The sequence below is a fragment of the Perca flavescens genome, chromosome 18 (assembly GCF_004354835.1).
Source record: "Perca flavescens isolate YP-PL-M2 chromosome 18, PFLA_1.0, whole genome shotgun sequence".
Taxonomy (NCBI): Eukaryota; Metazoa; Chordata; class Actinopteri; order Perciformes; family Percidae; genus Perca; species Perca flavescens.
Window position 1 is genome coordinate 31,568,731 of NC_041348.1, and position 15,790 is coordinate 31,584,520.

General features: G+C 41.0%; 1 protein-coding gene across 1 annotated transcript; it reads left to right on the forward strand.

Annotated features, from left to right (window-relative positions):
• Window position 1: 1 nt before the first annotated feature.
• On the forward strand, window positions 2-12,558 carry LOC114572891 (protein NLRC3). Its single transcript, XM_028604672.1, has 11 exons — window positions 2-26; window positions 323-341; window positions 889-1,020; window positions 1,396-1,474; window positions 1,912-2,140; window positions 4,672-6,475; window positions 7,029-7,199; window positions 7,764-7,937; window positions 8,063-8,233; window positions 8,346-8,392; window positions 11,768-12,558. The coding sequence occupies exons 1-11, from the start codon at window positions 2-4 to the stop codon at window positions 12,325-12,327; spliced, it is 3,411 nt and encodes a 1,136-aa protein (XP_028460473.1). The 3' UTR covers window positions 12,328-12,558.
• Window positions 12,559-15,790: the final 3,232 nt, after the last annotated feature.

A 15,790-nucleotide genomic window follows, 5' to 3' on the forward strand; every position in this document is an offset into this window, starting at 1 on the left:
GATGGAAAGCCGTCTGATCGACAAAGGTAAGAATTAGTGCTGTCAAACGATAAAAAAAATGTATCGTGATCAATCGCAAAATTTCTATAGTTACAATCAATCACATTAATAAAATTATATTATTTTGCATTTCAGAACTGTTTTTTAGTCCATACTAACAATGGAAAGCCATTCTTACCAGTGGATCTGGATTGGGAATCAAATGAATGCAAAGAAAGTTACTTTATGAACTTGACTTCAAGATTTGTAAATGTTTATTATTTATTTACTGTAAACAAAAGAAAAATGTGTGAATGTGTCATTATTACCCAATTCCTCCCAGATCCTAACTTAACTGAGATGTAACACCAACATGTTGCTTATACAGTACAAACTAAAGGGTCCAAAACCAGACGCCACAGCAGGACATTTGTAACCTTTATGTTTTTCTAATAAGGAAAGTAACAATTCTCCTGGACAGAGAAGGGGGTGGACAATGTCTCAAATGACAAAACAGTCAAAGAAACGATATAACCAACACACTCCTAAAACCAGAATCTTATTGGCGTCCATTTCGGCGTCTCGCGCTCGCCATCCACTCAAAACATAATGTCAGCCTACTACTCTTTGGCCGGCTCACAAGCCCAAACAAGTGTATGCGGTGTGCCTGTTGTGGTGTTTCCGGTCTAGCTAGATCTGGTGTGGTAGTTGTAGTTTAATAAAAAAATGCATGCTGTTAAAATGGGTTTGTGTTAATGCCGTTAATAACGCGTTTAACTGACAGCACTAGTAAGAATTTAAACGGAAAGTTATTTTTGTTGCTCTGTATTAAAACATTTAAAACTCAACATAATTTTCAGCACAATTCCAGTGTACCTGTGTATTTGTCAATGTTTGTGATTCTATCAGGATCCCACATGAGAGACCAGACACTCTTGGACCTGAAACTGGACCTGAACCCAGCTGTGTGTCCCTGAAAAGTGACTGGTCTATGGATCGACCTATTGACTTCAAAGATGGAACACATTCCGATCAACAAAGGTGAGATTTTAAAACTGGAAGTTATCAGCAGTGTTTCATCTACTGCATATTTATATTTTTTATATATTTATTTAAGTGTTAGTTTTTCTTGCAGGATCCAACAGCAGATACCAGTCTACCGTGAATCGTGAACCGTATGAATGCTTCATACCAAGAGACAAGAAAATTGTTTTAGCAATTAAAGTACTTTTGTACAAATATAATACTTGTAAACATTATTTTATTAAGAAAGTATAAAAACAAGCCTGACAGTATTTTTCAAAGTGTACGTCATGTGAATGTAGAAGGAGGATTGTTTCTTCCAGGTTCCACTATAACACAGCTCATGTAACACTGTGTTTTTATATGTTCAAAATCATTGCATTTGCTCAACAGATTGGAGCAGCAGAGATCAGAGGTTCCCATTGGTCACTCTCCTCAGCAGCATCAGACACAGCATGACTCCATATTTATGGTGAGTAAAAGAACAAATACAACAATCCTGGTTCATACTAGAGTGCGACTCGGGCCGCATTTTTCTGTCTGAGCCCAGCCCGTGTCCGACAAGCATTAAGTTATTTATGTCCAAGCCCGACCCGAGCCTGACGCAGTTAAAATCGCATTTTTTTCTCATACTAATTAATTACACAAAGCCTGCTTTGCGTAAGCAACTGTAGGAAGGAATTTGGAAATGTCAACAGATGATCAGCGCACACGGGGCAACAAGTGAACGTCAACACAGGCGCGCACAAGAGGCCCAATCATAATAAGTTGTTTTAAATTTAAAATGTTCAATTCCTTATCCTGCTGATGTGACTGAGTGAGATGTCCATCCTCTAGTTCATACAAATGACCAATCTCATCCAGTCTCCATACTGCCCTATGCAGACAAGCATATGATCTGATCTTGAGTTATATTTTATTCTGTTCCAGTTGCTGGAGCAAAACATTGTTACTTTTGTGAAAAACGAGCTGAAGAAGTTCCAGAAGGTTTTGAGTCCACATTACCCAGAATGCTCACAGAGTCAGAGTGAGGAAGAGGATGAAGAGCAGAGGAGCAGCAGAGAGGCATTTCTTAAGATCACACTGCAGTTCCTGAGGAGAATGGACCACAAGGAGCTGGCTGACCGTCTAGAGAGCAGTAAGAGGATTTTAACAGATGTGACTACCCCTCCTGTGTCCTGTGTTTGCTGTATGATTCAACTGTCTCTTTGCTGACTCTGCAGGTGGATCGTTAGTGTAACCGCTGGTGGCAAATGGGGTGTCAACTGCTCTGCCCATCTTAAAAACCATATAGCCAGTGTGATCGGATCACAACAATGCACTATCAAGCCGTAGTCCTAGAAGATTAACTTTATTTATATGTTTTATAGATTGACCTGCAACTTCAAGATTCAGTTCAGGCACATGTGCTAATTTATTTTTAGAGCCAAATATCATACAGAGGGCTAGATTTATCAAGCCGTTTGCACCTGTTTCCAGGCGCTAATTGGTCGCAAAGACAGACGTAACCGATGCGGGCTATTTACAAACAGGGCGCACTTGGGTAATATCTCAGATTGTCTGCCACATGAGCGAGAAGAGACAAGTTGCGCTTTCAATATGCGTTCGTGGGAGGGTCGTGGGGAAAGTGGGAGTTCCACCCAAAAAGGTGGGAGGATAAGCGCAAAGTGCGCCTAATTATATATTCCGTGGTATTTACAAAGACTGTCAGTAAGAGCGCGTCTCTTTTCTGCGGGGGAAATTCTCTGCCTCTTAAAAGCAGGTCTAAACCAGCCGCAATCGAGTTTCCTCGTAGACCTTTATGCCGCTGGTGAAATGGCAACAATAATTTGAGCAAGATGAAGACATAAGCGAGGCTGAAAATGTTTTTAACATAAGAATCACACTTTGTCAGTGAACACAACATCATTTAGCGTTACAGATCGAGCAGCCGTGCAATATTAGAGTTACTGGAAGAAATCAAAGATGAAATTGAATCTCCCACTCAGCGTTCACATCCCATTCCAGCAGTTGTTAAACTCCTCGCTACATTACAAATATATTGGCATCAGGATCATTTCAAACAGTCATAGCATCAGCAGTGGGAATATCGCAGTCTGCACTCAGCCGTATCATAGCACAAGTACCGCTTCGCTACAGCGCAGTCTATGGTATAGTGGGCGGAGAAAGACGCTGATTGCCTGATGGGTGTCAGGGTTGATAAATACTACGCAAAATGTGGAAGCATAGCGTGCGCTATTACCGAACTCGCATAAACAGATGCAGCGCAAACTGCGCTAGTGTTAGTAAATTAGGCCCAGACTGTTTTTGCTGCATTAAGCACAATTTTGTTTGTTTATATCCAATTAAGTACTATGTTGAGCTCAGTAGATAGAACCTGAATAAGCTCAGAGCATGTGGATGTGGCATAGTGGATGTGGCATAATGGAGGGTAGAGTCATCAGCATACATTGTCAAACTTGCTTGCCCAATTGTGGCAGATCATTGGTAAAAATTGCAAAAGAAGAGGCCCAAGGCAACTCCCTTGTGGAACACCACAGTCTAATGCCTTGCTGTTTGAAAAAGTGGCATTGTAATATACTCTCTGTGATCTACCGGACAGGTAACTTCTTAACCATAAAATAGCTGAGTAAAACAAATAAGTTTACCAATTAAGAGATCATGATCAATCACATCAAAAGCAGCAGTGAAATCTAGCATAACTGTGCCCACAAGCATTGACCCGTCAATTGATGCAAGCCAGCTATCAGAAATTTGTAACATAGCGTTGACCAGCTCTGTATGCATGGTGGAACATAGAGGTTAAAGCATTTGTAGAAAGATAGTCTTGAATTTGCACAGACACACTTTTTCCTACAAGTTCACTAGGTACAGGTAAGATGCTGTTTGGACCATTAAAAGTTGACTTTTGGAATCTTTCCCTCTTTCCATAATGTTGGACAAACACTGCTGATCATGCATCTATTAAAAATATGACAGATTTGGAAATTTGAACAATTTACAGTCTAGGTGGCCAATACCTGCAGGCTTACCAGATTCCAGAGAGTCCAACAATCTCTCTACTTTATCAACATTAATCTCATGAAATTCAAAAGCACAGTTTTACCCCTCATGAAGCTATTTGTTATAAGCTCTCTGAGTTGTATTAAACAGTAGTGTCAATATTTTCTCTGAGCTTGGAGGTATTGTCAATAAAATAAGCATTACAATAATTTTGCAATATGAAGAGGTTTAGTTAAATACACACCATCTAGTTCAAAATAGTCTGAGCTGTTTTTTTTAACCCATGTTTTCATTCAGAACTTTCCATATTTTTTTACTATCTTGTACACTTTCAGAAATTCTCTGTTGATAATAACTTTTTTTCTCTATTCACTTTGCAGACCTGATTTCTTAATGTAAACTCCAATGTTGCTTCCATTTCCTCATTTCAGTGAACCAGAGCTTGGCCCCTCAATCAAAACAGTTAAACTATGCTGTTAATATAATGCACACATTTGAACCAGATCTATGAATTATTCTGAGCTGAAAAAGTCAGAAACTGTTGTGATGTGCTGAAGAGATTTCTTGGAAGAGGAAAATGAATACCATCTTGATGTCTCAAAAGTCTACGTTCATCAGATGTTTTTGTGACATCAACTCACCAGTTTTATATGTTTGTTCATTCAGGAACTAATGCTGCAGTAAGCCAATGGAAACTTAAATGTAACCAGCAAAAGAAGTTCCAGTGTGTGTTTGAGGGGATTGCTAAAGCTGGAAGCCCAACCCTTCTGAATCAGATGTTCACAAAGATCTACATCACAAAGGGAGGGACTGCAGAGGTCAATGATGAACATGAGGTCAGACAGATTGAAACAGCATCCAGGAAACCAGACAGACCAGAAACAACAATCAGACATGAAGACATCTTTAAAGCCCCACCTGAAAGAGATGAACCAATCAGAACAGTGATGACAAAGGGAGTGGCTGGCATCGGGAAAACAGTCTTAACACAGAAGTTCACTCTGGACTGGGCTGAAGGCAAAGCCAACCAGGACATCCAGTTCACATTTCCATTCACCTTCAGAGAGCTGAATGTGCTGAAAGGGAAAAAATACAGCTTGGTGGAACTTGTTCATCGCTTCTTTAGTGAAACCAAAGAAGCGGGAATCTGCAGGTTTGAAGAGTTCCAGGTTGTCTTCATCTTTGACGGTCTGGATGAGTGTCGACTTCCTCTGGACTTCCACAACACTGAGATCCTGACTGATGTTACAGAGTCCACCTCAGTAGGTGTGCTGCTGACAAACCTCATCAGGGGGAATCTGCTTCCCTCTGCTCGCCTCTGGATAACCACACGACCTGCAGCAGCCAATCAGATCCCTCCTGAGTGTGTTGACATGGTGACAGAGATCAGAGGGTTCACTGACCCACAGAAGGAGGAGTACTTCAGGAAGAGATTCACAGATGAGGAACAGGCCAGCGGAATCATCTCCCACATCAAGACATCCCGAAGTCTCCACATCATGTGCCACATCCCAGTCTTCTGCTGGATCACTGCTACAGTTCTGGAGGACATGTTGAAGACCAGTGAGGGAGGAGAGCTGCCCAAGACCTTGACTGAGATGTACATCCACTTCCTGGTGGTTCAGACCAAAGTGAAGAGAGTCAAGTATGATGGAGGAGCTGAGACAGATCCACACTGGAGTCCAGAGAGTAGGAAGATGATCAAGTCTCTGGGAAAACTGGCTTTTGAGCAGCTGCAGAAAGGCAACCTGATCTTCTATGAATCAGACTTGACAGAGTGTGGCATCGATATCACAGCCGCCTCAGTGTACTCAGGAGTGTTCACACAGATCTTTAAAGAGGAGAAAGGACTGTACCAGGACAAGGTGTTCAGCTTCGTCCATTTGAGTGTTCAGGAGTTTCTGGCAGCTCTTCATGTACATCTGACATTCATAAACTCTGGTGTCAATCTTCTGTCAGAAGAAGAAACAACCTCCCGGCTGCCTAAAGTCTTCAGAGACAGACCAAAACTAAAACATCTCTACCAGAGTGCTGTGGACAAGGCCTTACAGAGTCCAAATGGACACCTGGACTTGTTCCTCCGCTTCCTCCTAGGTCTTTCACTGCAGACCAATCAGAATCTCCTACAAGGCCTGCTGACACAGACAGGAAGTAATTCTAAGACCAATCAGAGAACAATCCAGTACATAAAGAAGAAGATCAGTGAAGATCAGTCTCCAGAGAGAACCATCAATCTATTCCACTGTCTGAATGAACTGAATGATCATTCTCTAGTGGAGGAAATCCAACGGTCCCTGAGATACGGAACTCTTTCCAAAAGTCATTTTTCTCGTGCTCAGTGGTCAGCTCTGGTCTTCATCTTACTGTCATCAGAAAAATATCTGGACGTGTTTGACCTGAATAAATATGGTGCTTCAGATGAGGCTCTTCTGAGGCTGCTGCCAGTGGTCAAAGCTTCTAACAAAGCTCTGTATGTATATATCTGAAAAAATTCAAATATGCTAAATGTTATACATGACAAATAATTTTAAAAAAATCTATTTATTGTTAATCCTTCCCAGACTGAGTGGCTGTTTTCTGTCAGAGAGAAGCTGTGAAGCTCTGTCCTCAGTTCTCAGCTCTAAGTCCTCTAGTCTGAGAGAGCTGGACCTGAGTAAAACCACCCTGTGGGATTCTAACGTGCAGCGGCTGTCAGCTGGACTTCAGAGTCCAGAATGTACACTAGAGACTCTGAGGTCAGTATTAAGCTGATTGTAAAATTGTCACAGTGCTTTTTGTAGAGTTTAATAACATTGGAAATGTCAAATGTTTTTACATTTACCAGAAATAGTACTTTTTAACATTATTATTTGTTAATCTGATGTGGTGGTTTCTAATATTCACTTCTCTGTTAAGGCTGACTGACAAACATAAAGAGGCTAATCAGTAGACAGAGAAACTAGAACATTTTGCATTGAAAACATGGCTTTCAATTACATTTAAAATTAAGAACAATGTTGTTAAATGTGTACATTTCTTATCAGGCTGAGTCATTGTAACCTGTCAGAGAGAAGCTGTGAAGATCTGTCCTCAGTTCTCAGCTCCGAGTCTAATCTGAGAGAGCTGGACCTGAGTTACAACAACCTGCAGGATTCAGGAGTGAAGCTGCTGTCTGTAGGACTTCAGAGTCCAAAATGTACACTGGAAACTCTCAGGTCAGGATACAACTGATTGTTGTGAATGAAGTGTCACATTGGTTTTGTTGTTTCATAACACTTGAAATTAAATGTTTTGTATTATTTACATCTCTGTTTAGGCTGACTGACAAACTCAAACATGCACAGACAAATACAAAGAAGCTATTCATTAGGCAGAGAAACAAATATTGCATAATTGAAAACATGGCTGTCAATCACAATAAAAACAACCGTAGCTTCCAGCATACCTGGTTGAGCGTGCGCCCCCTGCGGGATGAGGATATAAAATGTGCAATTTAGGGAATGTGAGTTATAGGGCAAAAAGTTTTTTTTTCTTCATTATAACGATACATAAAGGCAGAAGTGTGTCAATTTATTGTGCATGAAGTCCCCATGAGTGTTATTCATCAGTCCTGAAAATTTCACCGCCACGCACAGTTTAGGCTTCAGCGACCCTTTCATCAACGGCAAAATAACATGAAATACGATTACAATAGGGTAGGCACTGCTGGTCCTGGGAGCTGTGTGGAATTTGATGCCTTGTTAAAAAGGATATTGTTTACTCTGTCCATTTCTTATCAGAATGGCTGACTGTAACCTTTCAGAGAGAAGCTGTGAAGCTGTGTTGTCAGTTCTTAGCTCCGAGTCCTCTAGTCTGAGAGATCTAGACCTGAGTAACAATGACCTGCAGGATTCAGGAGTGAAGCTGCTTTCTGATGGACTTCAGAGTCCACAGTGTACATTGGAAACTCTCAGGTCAGTATTCGTCTGTTGTTAAACTGTTATACTTTAAATCCTGCTTTTTGTTAATGTTAGAGAAGATTGTCAAGATCTGTGTGATTTTCTAAAACACTAGGTTTATGATGTTTTCCAAATTCCAGTCTGTCAGGCTGTTTGATATCAGCGGAAGGCTGTACTTCTCTGGCCTCAGCTCTAAGCTCAAACCCCTCCCATCTGAGAGAGCTGGACCTGAGCTACAATCATCCAGGAGAGTCAGTGAAGCTGATGTCTGCTGGACTGGAAGATTCAAACTGGAGACTGGAAACTCTCAGGTATGAACAGACAAGAGATCACACTCTGCATAATTAAGCCAAAACCAAGCACCGCCCACTTGGGACTCATGATGGATAGAAAATCATTCTAATTGTGTATTTTTTTATCCAGGGTGGACCATTGTGGAGAGCAGAGGTTGCAACCTGGTGTGAGGAAGTGTAAGTGTGTATTCAATTTGACTAATGAAGACACAATACATTTTAAGTTTCACTTCATACACAAAGCTGTTATATTATCCATTGGAACATTACTGCCAACATGAGTCCCTATTGCAGATGCTATATGTAATACTGACAGCTAGTGTATAAAAAGGTTATATCACTCCAAATATAAAATACTGGAGATAGTTGTCTCTGCTGGCCCTTCCTCCGCAGACTTGAAGTTCATGAGGTGTCACGGGGGGCTGCGAGGCTTGGACTCAAATGCAGACAGCAAGCACGAGTAGATTGAGCTTGAGGATTTATTTAACAAAAACAAAGTTCATACCAACAAAAGGAGTCCTGATTGCAGCAGGCAAAAACTATTCCAGAATATAGATAGGACTAGATAAGAACAGGATATCAAAACTGGAACACAGAGACAACAGGGTAGACTCCAAACAAGGACACAAACAGTACTCACAGCAAACTGAATACAATGATCCGACAAGAGACAAAGACAGAACAGGGACTAAATACACCAGGTAACGGGGACAACAAGAGACAGGTGATACAACAGGTGAAACACATCAGGGCGGGGCAAAACAATCAAACAGGCGGGAAAACACAAGACAGGAAGTAAAACAAGACAAGACTAGGAAGGAAAACAGAGACTTCAAAATAAAACAGGAAACACTAACAACCAAAACTCACAACTATGACATGAGGGTTGCCAGGTTGAGAACGCTAAACATAACATCCCACAATGTAATTTCAATGATTCTATTTTCGCATTGCCAGACATTATTCCACAGCGCAGCAGTGTAGCTTGATGCTGGCTATATTATTATTCATAAAAGCCCTTGCTCTCGCAGAGCTCTGTACCCACCTGACAGTCACCTTTTGTCAGCGAAAAATAAAAACCACTAAAAATACCACAACCATGTGGAGCTCTTTACCTGGCTGGCAGCTACCCTTTAAAGCTAAACATTCCTGCAACAACCACTAAAAAAGCAGTGATCTCATGTTTATCTGTACCAAAGTCACAGTCACCATTTTTCAGCTACGGCAGCTGAACAGAAGTAGGGTAAGAATTCTGTTGGGGTGGAGATTTTACTCCATAATATAAAAGTTAACTGAACGTATAGCTTTTCTTCCATGAAGACTATAACTTTGTCTAAGTTTATGTGTAGATTCATAATAAACATGTTGCATTTTCTACAAAATAATTTACTAAGAAGAGCTTATCTCTAAACTATACATTACACATTATAGTTGCATGTCAGTTTGTAACAGTGGGAATCATGTTACTGTCCAACATATTATAAACTTGAAGCTGGCGATGGTAACGTTAGCCACAAGAATATCAATAATGTACTATACCATATTGCAGAATCACCTGTAGAGAACTGTCCCTATTCAACAATTTGGCCGACAAGGTTGTTTTGACAAGGTTGTTTTGCAAAAGTTAACTTACTTCCACTTTGAAACGAACCGTGGCCTGCTTACCCGGTCCTCCGGTAATGTTAGCAGTTAGCATGTGTTAGCAGTTAGCATGTGTTAGCAGTTAGCATGTGTTAGCATGGCGGCGTTAGCACCAGTCTGAATCACTTCAACAGTAGTGTCTCAATTTTTTTAGAGTAACTAACTTAAGTACTTTATAAACTAATGTGAGTACACAAATGTTGAAATGACTGAAAATGCCCATCCCTACTAGTAGCTGTGATAAATTTGCATAAAGCTCAATGCTTCCCTGTTCAGGTGAAAATTAACTAATTCGGCATCCTTTTGGGTTTTAAGCTCTCTCCATCTTTTAAACGCATTGCCAATATTTACTCATGTTTTACCACATCTCTGGCCACGCAAGAGGTTTTAGGTTAGGTATTTTATCGATCTGAAATGCAAGTATGAAACGCAAAACGCAAGTAGCTTTGTTGGCGGATCTCTGACGCTGTTGCTATTATACCGGTGGGATAAATGAGTCTTGCGACCGACGCAAATCTAAAATGGGTTGGTCTGAAGTAGCTAGGTGTTTGGGCATAACGAGAAAATAACCAATCGGAGCGTCATCTCACATTCCCTTTAAGAGCAGGCGCGCTTGTTCCATGGCGGATTGCTATTATAACGGCGGATTTGCCTGGCGCACGCCAGCGGGAGCTGTCCGGGATGCGGCAAAGTAATAAATGTCTTGTCCGGGTGGGGATGTTGCTGCGGCCTCTCGGGCGCATCTCCTCAAGTCTGCAGCCATGGAGTGTGGGCCTCCAAACGCACCACCTGCACCTGTTGTACCCCTTCCTCCTCCCCCCACTCCATCTCCGTCCACCCGCTCCACCAGGAGCGCATCACGCATCCAATCCCAAGTGTCCAATCCCACCGTAGTTCAACATCACGTCTCCTTAAGTCCTCAAATATTTCCTCATTTATGTCATCAACACATCTATGATTCATGGAAATGTTGTGTAAAACACAACAAGCCACAAAGAATGCTGGGACTTTTTGAGGACTGTACTGTAAAATGCCTCCTAAAATCCTGACCTATCCAAACACTTGAAGCGCATTTCAGTAATATTTTTTCTTGTAATTATGTATGGTTTGCAAAAATGGGAACTGCTCCGTCCGTGTAGATGAGGGAAGCAAGGTGTATGCGCGTTGTGCGCACGCTTATGGCCAAGCATGCACCCCTAAAATAGCATCTGAATAACACGCAACTGACTTTAGACTAGCGCCACTGACTTTAGACTAGTACCACTGACTTTAGACCAGGTTTTTCCGGGTCAGTGGCGGAATTGTTTTCTGAAACTGCAAAATAGCATCAGGGAACTTTTGCGCCTGAACACGCCTCCTCTTTTCCCTGAACCGCCCCCGGGAACGCAAATACATTCCCTAATTTACCGACGTGCATCTGTGGAGGGAAAAGTCTGCTGTGCGTCGGGTGCAAAATAGGAACAATACATGCGTCGGTGTACAAAGGCTATTGCGCTGGGTGCAACATAGGACCCTAAATCTATCTTTGTTATTCCAGTTCATTTAGTAGCTGCTAACATGCTGCATGTTGGTTTTGCATGTTTGCGTTGTCTGGCAACCAGGGTGTCAAAATTGGCAGTTGATATTAACACACAGGCCAAAACAAAAACAGACATTCCTTCACGGAAGGGACATTTCAAAGGAGAAAATACTGGCTTTAGCATTGTTGTTAGAGAAAATACTATAACAACTTAGCATGTTTCCTTAATATCTGACAACATATTGTGGTCATTTTTTGATTTAATACAGTAAATATATTACACAATGCTCCTTTAAACTTCATAAATGAACAGCACATGAAAAAAGAAGAAAGCCTTCAGATTATCTTTGATAATAAATTGCTGCTATGTTGCATCTTCTTCTCTCCATCAGATTTCTGTGAACTCACAGTGGACACAAACACAATGAGCAGACAAGTCAAACTGTCTGACAACAACAGGATGATGACAGCAGTGAGAGAGGAGCAGCCATATCCTGATCTTCCAGAGAGGTTTGACTCCTTCATTGAGCTGCTGTGTAGAGATGGTCTGACTGGTCGTTGTTACTGGGAGGTCGAGAGGAGCGGAGATGTTCGTGTAGCAGTGAGTTACAAAGGAATCATGAGGAAAGGACTCAGGGATGACTGTTTGCTTGGATGTACTAATCAGTCGTGGATTCTGATGTGCGTTGGTGATTGTTACTGTGTTGGACACAATAACGTTCCAACGTTCCTCCCTGTCTTCTCCTCCTCCTCTGTCTCTGATAGAGTAGCAGTGTATGTTGACTGTCCTGCTGGCATTCTGTCCTTCTACAGAGTCTCCTCTGACTCACTGATCCACCTCTACACCTTCAACACCACATTCACTCAACCTCTTTATCCCGGGTTTTCATTCGGGTATGGTTCCTCAGTGTCTCTGTGTTCTCTGAAGGAGACTTCCGGTACTTTGGTTTAAATGTTGATGGGGGACGATGCTTCACTTTGGTTCACATTTGGCTCACTGATTGTGTCTTTAATGACAGAAATCTTCTTCTTAGAAATGATGAAATGCTCTCCTCAGGGCAGAAATTGTTGTGTGCAAATTATGTTGACTTTGATCACATTTTAATATCTGTAGTGAATGTCATTAACTTCAGTTTGTATTTGTCTTTGTATTTGAATTTATTTTAAGGATCCCCATTACTTAGACGACCAGCTAGTCTTCCAAGGGGTCCAAAACCACATTAAATCAGACAATATAAAAACATTTGATGACACATACAGAAAAGAAAAGAAACATAACAATGTCTGTGTATAAACTTAATAACAATAAATAAACTGTTGATTTTCACATGTTCAAAATATTTATTTTATGTATGCATCCTACATACTTTTACAGCATTTTCCAACCAAACTTATTCTGCACCAGGTCCCAAACTGAAACTCTGAACACGTCAAACTGACAACCAAAGTATTAATAACTTCAACAGCTCCGTGCCACACAAGACCATTGGGATTGGTTTAAAGAAATGCAAACAACCCTGAGAGTTTATTTTTTCTTATCCCAGAATGCATCTGTGGCGAAGCCAGACCTTACTCGAGACTAGAAACAACGTAACTATGGCGGGAAACAACTTTAAAGGGGAACTATGCAGTTAACCCTAAAGGTTTCTCTTTAGAGCTCCCCTACAGGTTTCTCTATTGAGCTCCGCCTAAAAGTTTCTCTATAGAGCTCCCCTAAAGGTTTCTCTATTGAGCTCCGCCTAAAAGTTTCTCTATAGAGCTCCCCTACAGGTTTCTCTATTGAGCTCCGCCTAAAGGTTTCTCTATAGAGCTACCCTACAGGTTTCTCTATAGAGCCCCCCCTACAGCTCTTATGTTTCCTCATGTCTGACTCCTCTCTCGGTCAGTCTGCCATTTCCTCTTTCTCTGTTCCTCTAAAAATGCTTTCCTAGCTTTCTGCTTCTTTTTAGCCGGCTCAGCCATGACGATAGTGTGTAAAACTCCATCGCTACCTTGTTCTTATAGCTAGCCGGTTCCTGGATGGGCGTATGTGTGCAGTGCCGTGAAGCAGTTAGTTACATGGCGAGACCTGATATCACGCTATACTTCCTGATGCTGAGGCCGCTGGCTCACCGGCCCAAAGTTGCGAGGGTGGTTTTTCTGCTCACAGGCACTAGGGGGGAGCGAAACGATCACCATTCAACTCAAAAAAAGTCATATAACCATTCCAATGACTCCAAAGCTGTTCAGTTTAGGTAGATCAAGTTAAAAACAGTGCGTAGTTCCCCATTAAGTAAGTTTTATGTTCCATTTTAAAACACATGAAAACACAAAAAAAGAGCAATAAATGTGAAAATCTTCACATTAAAAAAACTCAGCCATCGACACAGTCTGACTGGACGTCAAACAGTACTCACTAATTCACTTATAAGTCACGTGACCTAATTCAGCTGTGATGTAACTCAGTGTCAGAACAGAGAATCTCAGCTCACTGTCCTGTAGTCTGAAAGTTCACGCTTCAACGACATCATTCCCCTCCCACATCCCGACACACACACACACACACACACACATTCAGATCTACTGTACTGAAAGCAGAGCTTTTGGTCACTCAGAGACTAAAGCTGCTCCTCAAGTGAAGGGGAGATTTTTTTATCAGTAATCTAAGTGTTTATTAAAGTTTGTTACAGAGTTTATCAGCAGAGATGTACTCTCAGTACTGGGACACAGCTCGGGGACGCAGACCGGACTACCGGAGAATGACAGTGAGTATCACACAGTTTGTAAAGGGAAAGCTCCCCTGCAGCTGTTTCCTAACTTTCCAATTTAAACCCTCATTCTAAATGTAAGTTATGGGTAGTATTGGGCATCGAGAACCGGTTAAAGGATTATTACATTGGTATCATCGGTTCTAAATTTAACAAGCGCAGGTTTTAGTTCACGTTAGGGCCACCGTACGTCCAGGCGCTTGTTGTGTTGCAGCTATAAAGAATCTGAGCTGGAATGAGAATAGATGAAATCAAAACGATGCCCAACCCTAGTTACGGGTGCTCTAAAGAACCACAGCTAAATTAACGACTCACTGGAGGAAAATCCTGCATTTTAGTGGGTTTTGATTTTCTTTTTCTTGTGTTTCATTTAACAAAGCTGTGGCTTCAGTGTAAAGTTTATTCACATACAATACACACGTTTACATGTGTGAAATCTTGCATTTGATGCTTTTGTTTTAAAGTTTATGAATGTGTATAACTTTCCTTTTCACCCGTGGATTCAGTTATTTCTTGTTGGAGCAGCTACCGGGGACTTCTGCATTTTAATTTGGCTAAAAAACTCACCTGTATGACAGAGATGAAATATGAAACAAAAGCCATATGCTGTCATGTGTAAGATAACACTTTGAGTGAACTTCTTAACCTGATTTTTAACAGCACATTAGCGCTTAGTTGTGTAAACTCAAAAAGGCTTTGCAGATGGTTGCTTTACTTTTCTTTAGAGTTATAATTTAACTAAGAAGAACAGACTCTGGGACTGTTTCACAATGCCACCGTTACCTTCTCTGGTTTCGATATCAGGATGGAAAACTATCAAGTGGGTGGGGTGGGATAAACAAACCACCCTAACCCTAACCCTGTGCAAGTTGCTAGGGATTTGCTTCAGTGTGCTCATGACAGGACATCTAGACAATACAACAACAAAAACTTACTTTTTCAAAATCTCTTGTATTATGGTCAATTACTTTTGTTATGTTATCTAATTTCACGTCAATAACTTACTTACATTACAATATTTTTTGCATTTTTTTTTTTCCTGCGGGCGAAAAAGTAAACTATAGCCTACTATTCCCATTCTGAAGCTGCAGCACCATGATCATTAGAATTATAAGTATAATCATTTAGTTCTTTTTAATGGCTCTCACTGGTTTGTGTCCAGGGAACACGTTTAAAAAAACGTTTCAGAGCGATCACACTTTTCTGATTGCTCTGCATACAGTGGCTTTACTATTACAGTATGATCCGCTGCTGTTATAAAGAAAACTGCTGTTTGCAAAAACGTAATGCGACACAAAGAATCTGCTGGGATGTTAAAGCCTGTCCACAATGTTGAACTAGTGGAAGGATAAATCTACATATCTAATAGACTGTGATAAAAAAATACCTCTCAAATCAGTTATGTGGAAATGAAAAAACATCTAGTAGCCTATTTTCGGGACTCAACGTAAACTCTCTGTGAATTAATACAGCTTTTTCATCAATGGGATCGTCGACAAAGGACATGACATGTTTGAGATAAAAAACATTTTAGTCTGCCTAACATAAACCAATAGGCTGCATTTTGCATTAAAATGCGCCTGATACAGACTGAATGAATGAATGAGGAAATGAGTTTCCCCTCCCTCTAAGAAGGAGGAGACTGAGAGTAACTCGAGGTTTCTTGAA

Excerpts from the sequence above, each read along its gene's own strand:
- LOC114572891 (XM_028604672.1), top strand. The coding sequence starts at position 2 with ATGGAAAGCCGTCTGATCGACAAAG. Across the intron at positions 1,475-1,911 it reads AGCATGACTCCATATTTATG|TTATATTTTATTCTGTTCCA; the intron begins GTGAGTAAAAGA and ends TCTGATCTTGAG. Across the intron at positions 7,200-7,763 it reads TGTACACTGGAAACTCTCAG|AATGGCTGACTGTAACCTTT; the intron begins GTCAGGATACAA and ends ATTTCTTATCAG.